At 36.6% G+C, this 20,059-nt stretch overlaps 1 protein-coding gene across 3 annotated transcripts in view; it reads left to right on the forward strand.

Annotated features, from left to right (window-relative positions):
* The window catches only part of adamts18 (ADAM metallopeptidase with thrombospondin type 1 motif, 18), a 55,680-nt gene that overhangs the window by 18,736 nt on the left and 16,885 nt on the right, over positions 1–20,059 (forward strand). For 2 of the 3 annotated variants that reach the window (XM_083550829.1, XM_083550828.1), the window contains exons 4-16: positions 3,969–4,212; positions 5,675–5,874; positions 6,154–6,237; positions 6,911–7,070; positions 7,157–7,262; positions 9,709–9,846; positions 9,937–10,090; positions 11,961–12,056; positions 14,362–14,510; positions 15,136–15,308; positions 16,334–16,464; positions 17,238–17,361; positions 18,720–18,967. In XM_083550829.1, coding sequence (XP_083406955.1) covers positions 3,969–4,212; positions 5,675–5,874; positions 6,154–6,237; positions 6,911–7,070; positions 7,157–7,262; positions 9,709–9,846; positions 9,937–10,090; positions 11,961–12,056; positions 14,362–14,510; positions 15,136–15,308; positions 16,334–16,464; positions 17,238–17,361; positions 18,720–18,967 — 2,007 coding nt within the window. Of the gene's footprint in view, positions 1–3,968; positions 4,217–5,674; positions 5,875–6,153; positions 6,238–6,910; positions 7,071–7,156; positions 7,263–9,708; positions 9,847–9,936; positions 10,091–11,960; positions 12,057–14,361; positions 14,511–15,135; positions 15,309–16,333; positions 16,465–17,237; positions 17,362–18,719; positions 18,968–20,059 lie in introns of all 3 variants that reach the window. The other variant, XM_083550830.1, reaches the window with a different exon arrangement.

The raw sequence follows: 20,059 nt of genomic DNA on the forward strand, positions 1-20,059 counted from the left end.
GGAATCGGATGTCCCCATACAATCTTTTATTTAGGTTTGCCTCTTTGATAGGCAGAAAGCCAAAACCTGAAGAGACAAAAAAAAACCCATCAAATATAAAACAAAAACATGATGAACTTTCTTTTGCTGGAAAACGTGAGAATAAAAGAATTCTGGATTAATGTTGGTTGTAATGAGGAGCCAGTAGAACTTTAGTTTCCATGGCAAATCAGACTTTGAATCATACAAACACTAAATCAAATAAAGTATTTGGACATCTGGCTTTTTCAGATATTTGTGATGCTTCCCTAATCCATTATGAGAAAGTTTGAGGCCCACATTTGTATGGTATTTTATCCACTGGCCTGGAAGTGGCGAACAAACTAGCTAGCTTTGGGGTTGACCGACCTCTCCTCACGATGTCTAGCCTTTCTGGAATAGTCTGCCTTGAAAATGGATTTACCGAATCAATTTCTTTTCCTCCATCTGCAATTGTGGGCATATAAAAGTCTAACTCAGATGTATTAATGTGTGCAGACTGTTACAGACGTTTTTTGCAGTTTCCCTCTGATCAATTATTTCTTATAGAGACTAACATATAAAGGCCAGCACTACTGACTTTGAAGGCCCTGGGCAGATTATATTGATATGGCAGCACATAGAGGCTAAAATCTAATTAGACAAAAAATCTAACATCCACATACACATACTGGAAGCAGTGCAGCCAAGAGAAACGCTACAAAATGAAGAGAATAAACTGTTGGAAATAAATGTATACAATTTCATGGAACAACATTAGAATTTAGGTTGTAAATGTAGGTCAGTGCTTCTGATAGTGTTTAGGCCAGCAGAGAAGGCCTTGCTGGCCCTGACGGCACACCACTGATATATACATACAAATCTTAAAGCTGAGGTGTCCACAAACTTTTGTCCATATAGGGTACATTCTCAAGGTTGCTTGCGTGGATATTCAAATAAAACCGTGGCAACTAAAAATACGATAGTGCAGACATCACTGCCACTAATGCTAATTCTAAAACATAGGCTACACTACTAGCTGAATGAACCAGTATTTTCAATTAATGTTTAATGACAAATGTTTTAAAAAAGAAGAATTTGCCCAACACACACACACAGATACTCACAAACACTCACACACATGTACCGTGGGAGACACAGTATATAATTTTCCCAATTTAAATAACAGGGTCAGACTTGGCGTTTGATGATAAATACACAGAAACTCCCTATTATTAGTGAATTGAAATTACAGTGTAGTTTTGCATGTAACTTTTATTCCCAACCAGTAAACCATCCACCCCTGTTCTACATTTGCAAATCAAAATTCAGCTGAAAATATAACTGACCAGAATTGTGTAGCTGTGTGTGTGCGTGTGTCTGTGTGTGTTCTTGGTTTCCTTAAAAAACAAAAGTTAATCATTTACATCTTCTTAACAACTTTACTTAGAACCTACAACTTCTCTCTCTCCAGTTAAGTCTAATGTACAAAGCCTGAACTTCTGCACTTTTTGAATTAGTTATGTTAGCATGTCATCAGTCTTGCTAGATGATCTCTTGATAATAGCATGTATAGCTTGCATAAAAGCAATAGAAGTGATAGCGCTGTAACAGATATGCAAGTGGAAACAACACGCATCATACCATGTACTAGTACTAATTAAATCATTTTACTTTTTTAATGTCTTTTTCCCTGCCCACTTGGTGTTGCTAATAGTTTTGTCATGTCACTGCTTTGACCTAAAATAGCTAGATATGCTAAAAAATAACCTTAGATAACATGGGAAAAAAAATAAAAGGGTCACAATGGATCAGATAATATATGTCCAGCTTCAAGAATTTCTCTTAAAAGAATTGAGGAAGTTAATGAATGAAGTATGGAAGGAATAAAGATGTGTTAAAGTATGCTGAAATAAGTATCACAGTTATTTAGTAGATCATATCTTTAGAAAATTAAACATTAAATGTAAAACACTTTTTTAAACATGACTGTTTCGAAGCTCTGACACCTTCCATTAATGTTAAATAAAAGTCTCTTCACATTTCTGCAATGAGTCATAACTATATAAATATATTAATCTGGAATGTGTGGTTGCACTAATGTCAGAGCTGCTGTTCTAGAAATTCAGTTGTTGCTCAAGTGTCGAATACATGTGATGAAAGCTGTTCATACTGAGGAAGAATAATTGCTTGTGAAATGCATAAGAAATAAAATTCCTATTAGTCCATTAATCATGCTGAATAAAAAAATGATGGATTTCGGACATTGTGCTAGTCTTAAAGGTATTAATAGAGAAATGCAGCTCTGTGTAGCTAAGAAAGTAACATAGCAACATTTTGTAAAATCAGTACATCTACAGTGAATTAATCACAACAAATGTGGAGGGCCGTGAAATCTTGATAAATGCTGTTTGGCAGCTAAGTGTGTGTATGATGTTGGTGTCATGATTTTTGTTTCTCATTTATCAGACTTACACTCAACCCTCGACTTACTTCTTCAATTATCTGTCAAATATAGCATTCAAACATGCAGATACACACACACACACACACACACACACACACACACACACACACACACACACACACACACACACACACACACACACACACAGAGGTCTTGGTGCAGCATTGCTTCAGGAACCCAAAAGTATGGTGTTGTCTTTAGGAACTAGCAAACTTTCTTTAGGAAATTAAGAAGTGCTTCTATTACAGGAACCTTTGTAACTGCAAACAAAAAATCAAATTCCCTGAAGACATATACACAAATTCCTACCATTAAGCGTTTTCTAGAACCAAGAAAATATCGTTATTGGGTTCACATTGTTTTCCATATTTTCATAAAAGGGTATTTTTAGGTGCTCAGAAACTTTTGCACATTTCCAACATAAAACCCTTTTAATAATCCAGGTAAAAAAAAAAATCAGAAAATCCAGAAATTTTAAACACAACATAACTTAATCAAGAATCAAGGAACTTCACCAGATATTTACAATTATTTGAAGTATTTTTTTAAGCAAGAAATTTTTGGAACCATTGTTGTAGAGGAAATGTAGACCCTTGATGTTCATGTCAACTGAGGAATCAGAGGCAGTTTTCAAGAAACTTTCAGTTGCATCAGAGTTGATCATTTTGTGCAGGCCAGGAACAATTATGTAGGACCTTCACGCTACTAATTAATTAACAAAATGACAAAATTTTATTTTTGTGGAGCAAAAACATTAAACATAACTACTTAACATTGAGCTATACTTTTTTCATTGAAACTTGATAAAATAATGTGGAAATTGTATTATTTCTGTCTGATGCCCAACATTATATAGCATGTTTTATATCCTTACACAGCTTTTGAAATGTGGGAAACCAGCATGGTCAGTAGAAAACCAGCATAGGAAACTGGTTACTATGAAAATCCTGCTGTAAACAGTCTTCGATATTGGTGTGGGGTTGAGGTGAAGTATTAGCAGTAAACCAATAAAAATGTGTGGTGATGTGATTCGACACCGCAGATTCATCTGTCAGGTTTTTCCTGACTGATCAATTTGGCTTCATGATGTGTTTAACTTTACAAGCGCTTGACTTGCCTTGTTAGCCATTTAAGTAAGGAATGCCTGGAATGAAACTCTGGCTTTTGATCCCTAGGTCTAGACTCTAATTTGTATTTTCGTGTTTTGTCTGGGCTCTAAAGTGAGGTCTGGCCTGTAACAAAACAATTTACCTCAGGCATCATGTAATCTATCTATCTATCTATCTATCTATCTATCTATCTATCTATCTATCTATCTATCTGTCTGTCTGTCTGTCTGTCTGTCTGTCTGTCTGTCTGTCTGTCTGTCTGTCTGTCTGTCTGTCTGTCTGTCTGTCTGTCTGTCTTATTGTCTTATTGTCTTATTGTCTGATGTGTATTTAATTTCTATTTGTTCTTTACAGCCAGGTCTTATTTGTATTTTATTTCTTTCTGTCCTCTATAGTCAGGTCTGATCCGGATGTCAAGTGAAGAGTTCTTCATCACACCTCTGCCCAATCATTTGGCACTGGAGCACAACTACAGCACCCCTGCTGGACACCATCCACATGTCATTTATAAACGCTCAGCAGAACGACACATCCACAGGGACAGAACAGAGAGACTGGATGAGCCTCACCATCAGCATCGTCATGACTACCAGCACGGAAAGTTTCAGAGGCAACACTTCTGTGGGCGCCGCAAGCAATGTATGTAAGGACACTTACTCCTTTTTTCTATTTTGTTCCAACTGCAGAAGAACTCACTAACAACACCTATGATTAGTTAAAACTGCATTATCATTGAATACAGAGTGATCAGACTGCTGGTTTAGGAATATTTACATGAAAAATAAAAACAGTTTTAGGTCTGTATATATTTGGATATGTAGCTTTAAGTACACACAAGCACACACAAAAATTGATTTCAACATCTTTATAGAAAAATGGAGGTTACTGTAACAACAAAGGAGAGGACTAAAAAACACATAACAGTTTTAAAAATCCACAAACTTTTTGTCAACATAGTCAGCAGTTTGTCTGGCTCTCTGTTTATTTCTCTTTTTATGGCTTTGCCTATCTGTTTAACACTGTTTTCCTGTCTGTCTGCATCCAGTTGTGCTCAGTTTCTGTCATTGTAAGAGTCCAGTGTCTAGTCTGTCTGCCTTCATTTGTCTGTCTGTCACTTTTCCCTCTCTAACTTTACTACAACATTTTCCTTCTTGTTCACAGTGGCTGCCCTTATAACTGTCCAGTGTTCCACCAGCCAGTCTGTCTGTCTGTCTGTCTGTCTGTCTGTCTGTCTGTCTGTCTGTCTGTCTGTCTGTCTGTCTGTCTGTCTGTCTGTCTGTCTGTTAGTCTTCTATTAGTTTTCAGGTTATGGAACAAATGCTGGACAATGCATGTGTCAATGAAATCACAATACTCAAGTAGAGAATTCAGAGCAAAAATAGATCTTTTTAATCTATATATCATTAAGGTTTTTCATTCAAACAATTTAGAAATTGAAAGTAGTCAGTCATAGACATTAACTAACTATTTCCTCTTCTTTGAGGATCTTCAGAATTTCAACTCATTCAGCACTGTCCTCTCATTCAATAGATGAGTCAGTGAATGAACAGAAACAGCTGCTGACGTGAATATTTCCTGTTTGCTTCATTCATCTATCTCTGTCTCTATATATCAGGCTTTCTAGATACTTGTCTGTCTGTCTGTCTGTCTGTCTGTCTGTCTGTCTGTCTGTCTGTCTGTCTGTCTGTCTGTCTGTCTGTCTGTCTGTCTGTCTGTCTGTCTGTCTGTTAGGCTCTGTCTCTTTTTTATTTTACTGTTTATTGGTTCATGTCAATCTTTCTGTCAATCTGCTAAGCTACTTGTCTGTTCATGTGTCGGTTTTTATCTTTCTCTGTCACATTTCTTTTTATCATTGCTTGTTCTTCTTTTTTATCTATCTTTCTGTATAGATCTGCCTTTCTTTCTGCCATTTTGTCTTTCTGTATGGCTTTCTCACCCTCTTTCCCTCTGTGTGTGCCGTGTTTCTCTATTCATCACTGCCTCCTTATTTGTGTCTGTTTCTCCATTTCCCCTTTATCAGTTTATCTCTTACTTTATCTATGTGTTTGTCTATTTATCTGTCCCTCTCTATCTCTGTTTGTTTGTCTTTTCCGGGGTACAGACACTCCCAAGCCCCCTGCAGAGGATCGCTTCCAAATGCCTGATGAGTTTGAACCTGCAGGTCGGATAAAGCGATCACCAATCTCATCTAATAATGTAGGAGCTCTGAATGTGGAAACTTTGGTGGTGGCTGACAGGACGATGGTGGAGAAACACGGGCGGGAAAATGTCACCACCTACATCCTCACCATCATGAACATGGTGAGAGGAGACCAGTATTCATCTCTCACTTCCACACCCACCCACACACACCCACCCACACACACACACACCACACACACACACACACACACACACACACACACACACACACACACACACACACACATACATACACACACACACACACACACACACACACACACACACACACACACACACACACACACACACACACACACACATGTGCATGTGAATTATCATTATCATTACCCTTAAAGAAATATGATGTGTAAAGCCAGTGTGTGTATTTATAATCAGGTCTCCAGCCTGTTTAAGGATGGCACCATTGGGACAGATATCAACATCGTGGTGGTCAGCCTTCTCCTGCTTGAGCAAGAGCCAGTAAGATGTTGCTCAATAGAGTCTTTATGTTTGTGGTAATGCAGTGAAATTAAACATCATCAACTTACGGTTTAATCATTTAAGAATGACATTATTACTTTTTTAATGCGGATTATAAATACTTTTTTCACTGCTTTTTCCTTGCCGCTGTCTGGCTGCTTATATGCTGATCTTTCTCCCTCTGTCCATCTATTTGTCTGACTTTCTTTCTGCCCATCCGACTCTCTCTCTTCCTTTGTCTCTCTGTCTGCCTGTCTGACATTTGACTCTTTTTGTCAGCCTGTCTGTTTGTCCCTTCATCTGTCTGCTCATCAGACTATTTCTGTTTACTTGTCTGCTCTCTGTCTATGTATGTCGCTGGTGTATTTAATGTGCCTGTGTATTGATATTTCAGACAAGATTTTGCATAAACAAGAGCTTAAAATCATAACAAATGGTTAATTGTATTATGATCTGCCTTGTGTTCTGCTTTTAAAATATTTGTTTTTATACCTCTAAATTTATATGAGGGAATTTCTTTTATATAAAAAATGTTTTAACGTCTTTACAAGAACTTTAGAGAATTTAGATTTAGAAAGTTAATGAAGCGTTTTCATTTACTTTTTTGTTTACTAATCTCAGTCTAATATTTATTTAATCTCAATCATACACTTTCTTCATCTCTGTGGTTTAGCTGGGTCTCTCCGTCTCTCACCATGCTGATCAGACCCTGAACAGTTTCTGTCAGTGGCAGTCAGGGCTGATAGGTAAAAACGGCAAGAGACACGATCATGCTGTTCTCCTCACAGGCCTCGATATCTGCTCTTGGAAGAATGAACCATGTGACACCCTGGGTAAGCAGTTAACACACGCTAATGCACAGTTAATAATAAAAAATTAATCGGTTGACTATGATTCTGCTCATGTCTCCGCTCTGTAGGCTTTGCCCCAATCAGTGGGATGTGCAGTAAATATCGCAGTTGCACTGTAAATGAGGATACTGGGCTGGGCCTCGCCTTCACAATCGCACATGAATCAGGGCACAAGTAGGTACACAAACACACACACACAATATTAGTAAAGGACGCGTGGCCTGTGTCTGAGGGTTCTATTAAATGAACCTAAGTGCCAGAGAGATCTAGTGAAGATGACATGGCCTCAGTTATCAAGTTCTTGTACAACGGTGTGGCCTCTATGCTAAGATGTTTGAAAGAAAGTATGGTTATTGTACCTGTTTTCATTAAAGGTGGTGTGGTCTTTTTGCCTGACATTGCTAATAAAGGGGGCATGACCTTTTTATTTGAGCTGTAGTAAAAGGGGTGTGGCCTTTCTGCATGAGTAATAGTGAAGGAGGTGTGGTATCTGTTAATCTACCTGTAATAAAAGTGGTGTGGCATCTCTGCCTGAGTCACAATAAAGGAGGACTGTCTTCAGTTACTGAGCTGTAGTAAAGGGGTCTCTGTGTCAGAGAGTCCTATAAAACAATGCATAGCCTTTAATAAAGTGGGTGTGGCCTCTATTTTGGAAAGGCCTAGTAAATGGAGTGTGGCCTTGGTTTGACTTCTAGTAAGGGTTCTAATCTCTGTGCCTGAGAGGCATGGTAAAAGCCAATGTCCCTGAAAATCCTAGTAAGTGGCCTTTAATATGAATTTTTTTTTTAAGAGCTAAACAATAGCAATCGTGTGTGTATATTTAAAAAATTTATCTGAATTCAATTAAAAAAGCACCACATAAAGTCTAGAAGATTAGACACGTGGGCTTTAGAATAAACCCAGACCCTATTAACAAATAAATCATTACCTTTATCCTTTTAACACTGGAAGACAGTAAACCTACAGCAGCACCGCAGGCTTTAGGCTTCTGTTTGTGTTTATGCGTGTCCATTGAGATAAAGTGAAGTGTATATCTGTCAGGAGATTACTGATTCATTGCGTTTATCCCTGAGGTTGTCAGGAGCTTAAAATAAACTCCTACCGAGGTCCATCACTGCTAATCACAGAGTTGTTTTAGGAACGTCTCAGATGGCTTTAGGGCAAACAAGAAAGTCCATCATCTTAAAACTTTTTAGCTCTGACAAGCCGAGCTGACGTAATTTCATATTTCACTTTTTAAGAGCTTGCAGGTGTAATGTGAGTAGGTACTTAAAAAAAAAAAATATTGTAGTTAAGTAAAACACAAGAATGAACAAAGAACCCACATATACTGAGAATGGATATTTATTTTAGTATTGTGTAATCACAGAGAAAGAAAATATATGGTGCCTCAAGGGTGGGTTACTGGTCCAATTACATTCCAGAAAAGCTTAAAGGTTTGTCTTTCACATTTCCAATAATGCTCATTTAAACCTTATTCTATACACATCTCAGGTTTTAGGCTTTCTTTAAGTGCCTGATTAATCTTCATCCAGGTTCACCCTATAACAAATTGACAAAGCCAAAAATTAACTAGCAAGGAATAGAAAGAATAACACAAATAAAGTCTTTATTAACTTAAAATGTATTGTTCTTAACATACTGTATGTTCAAAGTGTGTGACAAATTCTCGTCCCAATGAAATAATCTGTTAGTCATGCTCTCAGATTGTCCAAGGTTCAAGAATAACAAACATCTTGACATATAAAAGCTGCTACATGAGTGTTATCGCACTGAACAGTTGTCATATGAGAAATTTTTAATCGTATAATCTGACATTATTTCTTTCAGTGTGACACTTAAATCCTGGCTGCTTTTTAAGTAGTACAAAATAATTAAATGTGAGTTTTTTTTTTTATCCAATAGTTTGTTTCTATTCAGTTGTCTATTGTTGTTTTTTTTCCCTTTCAGGTGTGATGCATTTTGAATAATTTTAATGCTGGACTCAAAAATACACTTTATAAACAAGTTTGTAGACACCAGTTCACAAGATTTACATGCGCTTTTTAAACATCTAATTTCACCTTTAATCCCCATTTACTGTTTTAAAAAACCTCCACACCTCTGTGAAGGAAGATCCACTAGATTTTGGAACGTGGAGGTTTGTGGTCAAGTCATTAAGTAATGTAGGGTGCAGTCAGCATACCAATTCATTCCAAATGTGTTCAACAGGGTTGTGCTCAGCTCTATAGCAGGACATTCAAGATCTTAGACTCTAACTCATGTAAAAAATATCTTAATGAATCTGGCTTTGTACACCAGGGCATTGTCATGTTGAAACAGGTTTTGGTCTCCTAGTTCAAGAGAAGGAAAAATTGAATACTACCACATCCAAAGGCTTCCTGTATAATTGTCTGCTTCCAACTTTGTGGCAAGAGTTTGCCTAAAAACCACAGATGTCTGGAACCTGCTTAGTTGATGCATAAATCACTTCATCCCCAAACAACAAAATTCAAACCAGTTTCTTGACACTTTGTTTGCACTCCTTAGAGTTTGAAACACTTGTTTTCCCAATTGTTATAACTGCCAAATTAAGAGAAAGGGTGTCTATCTCGCTTACCATTTTGGTTGCATTTCTCAGTTTTGGGATGATCCACGACGGAGAAGGAAACCCTTGCAGGAAGGCGGAGGGAAACATCATGTCTCCAACTCTGGCAGGGAATAATGGCGTGTTCTCCTGGTCATCCTGCAGTCGCCAGTACCTCAGTCGCTTCCTAGGGTAAAAGTAATGGTCCTCACATACACGTACTGAGGTTATGTTGTGTAGGAGAGGTTATGTTATGCATCTGTATGTGTGTGTTGCTCACAGCACAGCTCAAGCCTCGTGTTTGGTAGATGAGCCAAAGCTGATTGGTCAGTATAAATACCCTGAGCAACTCCCGGGCCAGATCTACAACGCAGACACACAGTGCAAGTGGCAGTTCGGCTCCAAGGCCAAGACCTGCAGACTTGATTTTATCAAGGTAATATCTGATTGATATATATATATATATATATATATATATATATATATATATATATATATATATATATATATATATATATATATATATATATATATGTGTATACACAAAACAACAGTGGAACAATATTGACACTTTGGAAACAGTTTTGACATGTTCACTTAGGGTGTACTCACTTTTGTATAACCCCTTGCATGTCAGCAACCATTTTATTTATTATGTTCTCCAGGGACAATTTTATAATAATTAAAATTGGATATATTTTAGAGTAGTCAATGTACAGCTTGAATGGAGGTACAGATTTACTGTCCTCTGAAAATAACTCACCGTACAGAAATTTTTTTCAACATAGCTGACAACAAAAGTGAGTACACCCTAAGTGAAGATGTCAATGTTTCCAAAGTGTCAATACTGTACAGCCAACATGCTACACATAATTACAAACAAATTTAATTCAAGTCTTTACACTAAAATGTATGTGCTCATTAAATGTGTAAAACTTGTAAAAAGTCTAAAAAATTATAAATAATAGCAACTTGAATATAAATAATTAAATAAATGGAAATATCTGGTTTTTGTTTCTGTGGGTATAAAGTTGTGAAATTCGAAAAATAATAACAAATGAAACAAATAAAAAAGAATAATAATTAAGGAAGTGGTAGCTGTTTTGTTTTTGTGGCATAAAATATTTATTCCTTGATTTAGAGACATGGAGCTGAGGACTCACAGGAATTATAATTTATATTTAAATTTTTTTCTCCAGATAAATTAATTGTAGTCAGTGGTAAGTGCTGCCTCCCAGCAGGCTGAAATCATTTCATGGTCTCTGAAGCCTCTCTAGCAGTTTCGTTCTCATGGCTGACCCTGTCTTTGCTCCACACTTAGAGCCAAAATCCCAGTGTCGGCTCCCACATAAGGGGTCAGCAGAGGACCAACAGAGGACCCGCTGGCTTTCTCCATCAGTGCAGCATCAGATTCACACATTCACATGTAAATGTCGAGTGGTTTAACACTGAGGCGCTGTATAAAGTCTTGGGAAGCTGAGCAGCATAGGTTATTTTGCAGGATTAGCTGCTGTGCTACAGCCTCTTTCTTTCAAGGTCTTTGTGTGGTGTTTTTTTGAAAGTAGACTTCCCAGGAAAGCAGCTGTACATCTTAATTTAGTGGGATTGTGGCTGGTGACGCCCAGTGGTTTTGTTTTCTTTTTCCCGCAGAGTTGAGTGTCCTGGTCACGTAGCGGCTCGGGGAGTAATTAGCGGTGCTAACAACATGGGATTAGCGTTGTTGGGATGGTTTCAGGATCAGGAACATGCTAGGAAAGTTTACACACCATTTTCTTTCTTTCTTTTAAAAAAAACAACAATTCATTTGTTACTAGTCTGCATTTAATATTTTCCTCTAAGCATCTGATGATTAGTATAAAACCAGGTTAATATGCTCACTCTGAAATTACTGTAACCTATAAATGCAACTAAAGTAAGCTAAGTCAATAATACAGCTCATCTTCCAAGCAGGAATAATCAGGTTGAGACGAGAGCACTGTCTAAACAAAGTAATATTTTGTTGTTAATGTACAACTGTGAGACATGTAAAAGGGAGCAAAGTGTCAGTTCATATCTGGGACTCCTAAAAGCCTATGGAGCTGTAAATCAAACCAGATTACACTTAAAATGTTTAATACTTTAATTTGGTATGTAAAGCTCTGATTGCTTAAGGTTGAGGGTGGTGTTAGCACACTTAACTTCAATTAGTGCTTCATAATAAAGGTTAAACATGAATCAAACCACCCACATGCTAGTTATAATGTGTGTTAAGTTTGTGTTAAGTGGGTGTGGGTGTGTGTGTGTGTGTGTGTGTGTGTGATTTGTAGGACATCTGTAAGTCGCTATGGTGCCATCGGGTTGGTCATCGATGTGAAACCAAGTTCATGCCTGCTGCTGAAGGGACGACTTGCGGACAGGATATGGTGAGTGAAAGGCCGACCTTTGATATGATGCACAATTAACCAAAAGTTTTGGCACATATCAGACAAAAGCTACAGCAGCCTACAGAATTCTGATTGGTTGTAAAGTGTAACACATGATAATATTGTATAACGAGAGTCTTAAAAAAAAACTGACAAAGTTACCTATAAATTGTAAATATAAAGTATAAGTAACTGCAAACGTATAAATAGCTTGATGTGTTCAGATACATAATCCAAATGTATTTCTTCATGCTGACATGTACACTTTTATCAAGCTTGTCCACACACACACACACACACACACACACACACATACAGTGTGGATATACCTGAGACAAGTTAGCTAGCTTCGGGGTTGGCCAACCTCTTTTTACAATGTCTAGCTTTTCTTGAAAATTTGTAAGTATTTTTAAGTATGTCTAAAACCAAATCAATTTCTCTTCCACCGTAGGCATAAAAAAGCCTAACTCAGATGTACTAATGTGTGCAGCACGCTACAGACGTTTTTTTAGTCAAACTTGGCTGTAACAGTTTCTCTGACCAACCAATCAGAGGACGGAAATATGCTGATGCTATTCTGGGCCAGCTAGCCAGCAAATTTTAAATCTGATTGGTTAAAGAAACATTTCTATTAGAGACAAAGGTAAAAAGGCCTACAAAACTGACTTTGAAGGCCCTGGGCAGATTAGATTGACATGGCAGCACATAGAGGCTAAAATCTGATTGCACACAAAATCTAACATCTACATACACGTACTGGAAGCAGTGCAGTCCAAAGAAATGCTACGAAATGAAGAGAATAAACTGTTGGGAATAATTGAATATACTTACATAGAACAAATATTAGAATTTAGATTGTTAATGTATGTCAGTGCTTCTGATATTCTTTAGGCTAGCAGAGAAGGATTTGCTGGCCCTGACGGCCCACCACTGAGCGCTAGACTTTGTCCCAGTCAACCACACTGCAAAATCCCTCTAGTCTTAAGCCTCTCACTCACTTTTCCTTTCATCCCTCTCTCTTTCCTCCCTCAATCCCTAATATCTTTTACAGAGCAAAAAAGACTTGAAATAATATTTTTAATTAATTTTCATTAATTAGATTTCTAAACTAATTGTAGCAAAATAACGCTATAATGTGCTTTTGTGCCTAAATGCTACTAATGCTACTAACTAATTCTTATTTTCTGCTCTAGTTCTAGATTCATAGTTGATATAAAACAGACTTTAAACAGATAAAACGCTTATAAAAGAAATGCAGTCTGTTACAAAAAAATAACATGTAGCTAAAATATCTGATTATCATTGGTGTGGTGATGTTTTTATTAGATGTTTATTTTTCATTTAGATAAGTCAAAACTGTAATGGTCACAGTCCTTTACAAAGTCTTTAGGACAGAGGAGTTTCATTGGTGTCTCTGTAAAATGGTCTCTCAAGATTTGTCCTTTAGTTTTTTAGGAGAGAGATGGACAGAGAGAGAGGTAAAGAGAATAAAACAGTAAAAAAAAGAACACAAATAGAAAGAGAGACACACAAACAGATTGATAGAGATGTAAAAAGAGGTCAAATTCCTCCACAATGATGTGAGAGACAGATACAGTCATACAGAACATGATTACAGAGATATTGCTGTTAATGGTGATTCTGCAAACTAATGAATCATGGTGTACTTACTTTTTCACACATGGCTTCCATTTTAGCTTCAATAAAAAAAAAAAAAAAAAAAAAAAAAAAAAAAATATATATATATATATATATATATATATATATATATATATATATATATATATATATATACATACATACATACATACAGTATAACATTGTGTAATATGTCATGTTGTGTAATATGTCAACATTGTGTAATATGTCATATGTCAATATGTCACTGCCGTTAATGGAGCCAACTATACATTGTGTTATGCCTTAATGTTTAATGTCAGAAATATTATTATTATTATTATTATTATTATTATTATTATTATTATTATTATTATTATTATTATTATTATTATTATAAACCTCTAACCTTGTTTTGTGCAGTTTTATTACTAATGCATACGCAGCTGAAAAATCTAATGATTGCATGATCAATAATTCAAATAACTTTAATACCATCTGTATCCTGATTTTGAGAATTAGTTCAAATGTTTTTGTGATACATTAGTCAACCAACTACGTGCTTGACCCTGAATATGGATTCTGAACTGAATTGTGACTCCCTAGCTGATATAACGTATAAACTGACATCATGTTAAAAATTTAGTGCTGTTTGACTGTGTGCTCTGTCTCATTACCCTTAATGCAGTGGTGTCGTAAGGGACAGTGTGTAAAGTTTGGGGATCATGGGCCAAAAGCAGTTCATGGTCAGTGGTCAGGCTGGTCTGACTGGTCGGATTGTTCCAGAAGCTGTGGGGGCGGAGTTATGTATCGGGAACGCTTTTGCAACAGTCCCAGGTAAAACCCAAAAAAGGTTTCAGTATCTTCTTCTTCTCCTTCTTCTTCTTCTTCTTCTTCTTTCGGATGCTCTCATTAGGGGTCGCCACAGCGGATCATCTTCCTCCACACTACTCTGTCCTCTACATCTGCCTCTTTCAAACCTACTACTTATTTATAATAAAAATAATGATGATAATAATGATAATAATAATTATTATGATTATTTTATTATTGTTAGTAGTAGTAATAGTAGTAGTAGTAGTAGTAGAGTGTGCATAGACATAAAAATGTAATAAATCATCATATGATTCATTAAAATTTCAAATTTGAATTATTGGGGAAAAAAATATTGGAATAGAATTGTAGTATTATTAAGTAGTAATAATGATAATATTAATAATAATAATAATAATATCTGTTCAATAAAATAAGAATTGGTTAATTAATGAATAGTGAGTTTATTTAAATGTATATTGTGTCAATATTAAGTGATGAGCTAATTTTCTTTATTTTAGAGACACAAGCTTTGTAATTAAAACAGCAACTGATTATAGTAGTCAGTATTTGATGTTTTAATAAGCGAAATGATCAGAATTAAAACATTGTCTCTCTCATATTTTATATTTTTATTTTGTTTCCGTAGTCCTCAGCATAGTGGGAGATTCTGCCAGGGTTCGAGTCAACTGTACCAGCTGTGTAACACTGGGTCATGTCAGCAAGACGCTGTGGACTTCAGAGCACAGCAGTGTGCTGAGTACAACAGCAAACCATTCCGGGGCTGGTTCTATAAATGGAAACCTTACACCAAAGTGGACGGTAGGCATGTGGAATCCATCGCATTGTCAAATTTCAGCTTATATCCAATCTACTGTTCTTTACTTTAGTGTGTGCATTGAATATATAAAACAAAAAATTACCAAAAAAACCACAGGTTTTTGTCCGCTGTCTGTACAGGTATTTGTGTGTGTATTATATTTTATTGTCATGGCAACCTTCTTCATTTGGTAAAAAAATATAAATTTGTAGGTTGTGCCAAATGTTTGGCCGTAGCGATGCTTTAGTGCACCTGAGGCATAACGAGGATTTTAGGGTTTCGACGTGTAGCCGCTCGCACTGATGGATTATTAAAGCAGCTTCAGGGAAGCATTTTAACTCAAATACACACACACACACACACACACACACACACACACACACACACACACACACACACACACACATACATACACAAATGAGAAAGAGGAAACAGACATGCATGAACTGTACATTCCAGAGTTCACAGTATTCTTACAAATTGTATATCCGTTGTGTTGGGTTTCTAGTGTATTTCCAATTTGTCGGGTTGTTCCTTCATGTTGTAAAGGGGTTTCTGTTGTCCTTTATTTCACTGTTTTTGGTTTACGTTGTGTTGCAATGCATTTCTTTTGGAACTGTTTCTGTTGTGTTGTGTTGTGTTTCTGGCACCTTGGGCTGCATTTCTGTTGGGTTGCATTTTTGTTTCAGTTGCATTGGGTTTCCTTCATGTTTTGTTGCATTTGCAACATGTTCTATTTGTTTCTTCATCTTGTTGTGTTGGGCTTTCCATTGCATTGGCGTTTCATCATTTTTTTGTCTTGTGAAGTTTGCGTTTATGTTTGTATTGTATTGTGTTATGTTTGGTTGCTGTGCTGGAAATCAGTCAGTGATGGATCACTCAGAGTTTATTTGAGGTTATTTCTAAATCGCTCCTCTTGTTTAAACTCACTTGAAGCAGAACTTAAACATTACATCAGTGTGGATCCCCCCTCGGAGTGTTTAATTTTCTGCATTTATTGACTCCTCCTTCTCCTCTTTTCATGCAGATGAAGATATCTGTAAACTCTACTGCATCGCAGAGGACTTTGACTTCTTCTTCGCCATGTCCAGTAAGGTGAAGGACGGCACATCTTGTTCCGATCTTGCTCCAGATGTGTGTATCGATGGGATCTGTGAGGTACGGGCTCGGAAAGGACATTTTTAAATGTCCACATGACCAGATCAAATGTTAATAAAATATTTTATGCTAAATACTACCACTAATGATAATAATAAAAACATAAAATAAAATATTACATAATATTCAGTTCTTCTTCTCCACTGTTCCTTATTTCCTCTTTGGTCCTTTTTGGCCATTTTCTTTTTTTTATTCTTCTTTCCTGTATTATTATTGTTTCTTCCATATTTATTTCCTGTTTTTCTTATTTTTTTGTCACTGCGTTTTATGTTATTTTTTACTCCTTCTCAGTCATATTTTTTGTTGTTTTTGTCTTTTTTTCCACTGCCTTTGCCCTTTTCTATTTTCATCACTTCTTCTTTTATTCCACTTCAACCATTTTTTTCCTGTTTTCCGGTTTCTTTTCATTTATCTGTTAAATCTGCTATTCTTCATCTGTCATAGTTCTTTCTATGTTTGTATTTTTTCCCTCAGTTCCTTTTTCACCTATTGCTTTTCCTCTGTTTATTTTATTTTGTTTTCTAGCCCTTTGTTTTTTTTTTTTGTTTCTTCTTTCATGTTCCATTTCTTCATGCTTATCCTTTTCCTCTGCTCTTCTTCCAGTCTCTTTTCCTCTATTCCTAGTCCAGCACTATTTTTTCATTTCTTTAATTTTTTTTTTCATCTATCTTCTTCCCACCCACCTGTGGCTCCTTCTAACCTCTTGAGATGATCAGAACTCTGGTTTTACCCACTTTTAAAATTAGTTTTGCCTGCATTTGTGTTCTCTGTAGTCGGTGGGATGTGATCAGGTTTTGGGTTCCAGTGCTGCTCTAGACGTCTGCGGTGTGTGTAAAGGAGACAATGCCACCTGCAAACTCTACAGCGGCCAGTACAATTCCCAGCACCAAGCCAATGGTAATGTTATAACACCTTGTAAAACTCTTGGGGTCTCATTTATAAACTTGACATACGCACACAATGGGGCTGGTATCGTGCCTACACCACTTCCATGGCAAAGGTTGTGCTCAATAAAAAAACAAACTTGATGGGAAAATGTGTGCACTGTAAGTGAACTCTGAGAAAATGGAAATTGGTGATACAGATGACAAGGTGGTAAACTAAAGTCAGATTAGGAAGTAAATGTGAGAAGAACGATCAAGCATTAATGCCTCACACACATTTAATTTAACTCTATCTACTACTGAGTGATAATTGTTTTATAAACACCTTCTTGTAAAATCCAACTCAAATCTTTAATCAAAATTCATTCAAAATATTTGATGAGTGCTGTCTCACCTTCACATTGTCCACTTCAGGTGCACAGGAGGAGGAGATGGTCCAACTGCATGGAAAATAAGATAGCATCATTAGATAACTCAAATTCAAATTTTATGTTGGGTGGAGGATTCCAATAATTCATGCTGTGAATTTGACAAGGTGTTAATGATCACTCTAATTGCTGTAAACATGTAAATGTTGCAGTGACCCTCATCCAAAAGCATGATGGCACTGCTGGAGGATTATGCTAATGGACGAATAAGGAGAAAAAAGAGACTTCAGGGACCATAATGAATTATTTGCCCATAATGATGACTGGCTAATGAGCCGACTTAGATTCCTTAGAGCTTTGCTCTTGTGCTTATGTGCTGAGTTGGTCCAGTACTAGAGAGGGCAACACACTGGAACCATGCCTCACCACTGGCATGGCAACTGGTTATATAAATATAAAATATTATCTTCAAAATTCTCACTAAGACCGTCTTTGTATATAATTACATTTATAAATAAATTTCATCCTGTAGCTCTGGAATATCACAGCCCTCCCTGAATGCTATAATGCCGTTAATGTCGTTTTGGATTGTATTATTAATATGGCTAGCCGATACATCACGTTTCCCTGCACTCAATTGACTCACGCTGCTTCTTTTTATTAGTGATCCGGCTGCTGTGGCCACCAAATAACTTTGTTTTCCGTTTACAACTCTTGTGTATCCCAATGTCTGAGAAGTTAAGTTTCTTTACTCTTTTCTCACCTGTTGCCATTATTCACCATCATGCCAGGCTTATTAATTAAAGTGTTTTGCATGGACTATTTATGGTTAAAGATGGGTGTGTACAGGGCGGGATATGTGATTTAAGTAAGGGAACATTGCTTACATGTGTGTATGGTTTTATGAGTCTGAATATTTTTTGTCTTTCGGGGCACACATACACTTTTTGTAAGGATCCTACGCGATAAACAACATTGATGTTTTATTTCCTTACTTCTTCAGAGTACTACCCAGTGGTGACAGTTCCTGCTGGAGCTCGCAGTATCCGTGTTCAGGAGATGGAGATCTCCAGCAGTTATCTGGCGGTTCGTGGCCAGAAACATGGCTCGCATTTCCTGACCTCTGACTGGATGGTGGACTGGCCAGGCAAATTTAACTTTGCAGGAACTACGTTCTTGTATAGGCGAACAAATAATCAGCCAGAGAGCCTGTACGCCCCGGGACCGACCAATCAAACGCTTGTCTTTGAAGTGAGTCTTTTTTTAATACATGCATTTATACAGTTGCCAACCTTCTGCCTTGTTTTTATGGTTAAAAAGATTTTAGTAGGATTTCTTACTTATGCATATTTTGATAAAATATTTCCTTTAGCCAGACCCACAAAGCTCTATACAAGGCAAAAAGCCTAGAGAAAGCTGAAAATGACAAAATAACAGCAGCTGTGACAATAATGCAGCTGCATATAAAAGTTTTATATTTAATGTACTTATGGTGTTATTTCTATAGCAACAGCCCATTCACAAGGATAAATGAAAAATGTTTATGGCAGTTTTTCTTTTATGGACGTATCCAATGTCTTCAGGATAGAGAAATTTACGATTTGGTTTCGGATAAATTTTTGGTTTAGTTAAATTCAAAATAGACTGTTTATAGCTGCTATAATGTCATTTGGAACAGGAACTTGATTTGTGTCTGTTCCACAACATTAAATGTAACAGTAAATGGATAAATAAATGAATTATTATCCTTGGCTGAGGTATTAGAAGAATAGAACATTATAGGATGTGCTGTTAAATAAAAAAAAAAAACATAGCGCCAACCCACCTCTCTGATTATTTATTATTATTACTTAATTTTAATACACTATATAATTTAAATTGAGCCTGTTGTTGTTGTTATTTGTAGAAGAAAACAAAGTTACATGTGCACAGTTGTATTAATTTGAAAGCACATGAGCAGGAATAATGTAAATCATGCACACATTCGGTAGTGAGCTCAAACATCTGTAAGGACAGAAGGATAAACATGGACGTGGTACTGAGGTTCCCAAATGATTCAGTCCAGACAAAACATTCATTTTGGTTTTGAGCTGCTTGTGGTTGAGGAGAGCGAGGTCAGTTGGATGCAGAGTGCTAGACTAGCATCTAATCCAGTGCGGATACATGGCCTCGTTCTTCTCAAGACTAACACGTCGCGTGACACGTTTAGTTTTTTCTTCCACTGTGTAAAAGCAGTGCAAGCTAAATCTATTACTAATTCACTCCTAATAACTAATATAGTGTCTGATCCAGGTCAGTTTTTCAAAGCCCCTAACATTGTTTTCACCTGAGCAGGAATCACCT

The sequence above is a fragment of the Silurus aristotelis genome (assembly GCF_946808225.1).
Source record: "Silurus aristotelis genome assembly, chromosome: 9".
NCBI classification, from domain to species: Eukaryota; Metazoa; Chordata; class Actinopteri; order Siluriformes; family Siluridae; genus Silurus; species Silurus aristotelis.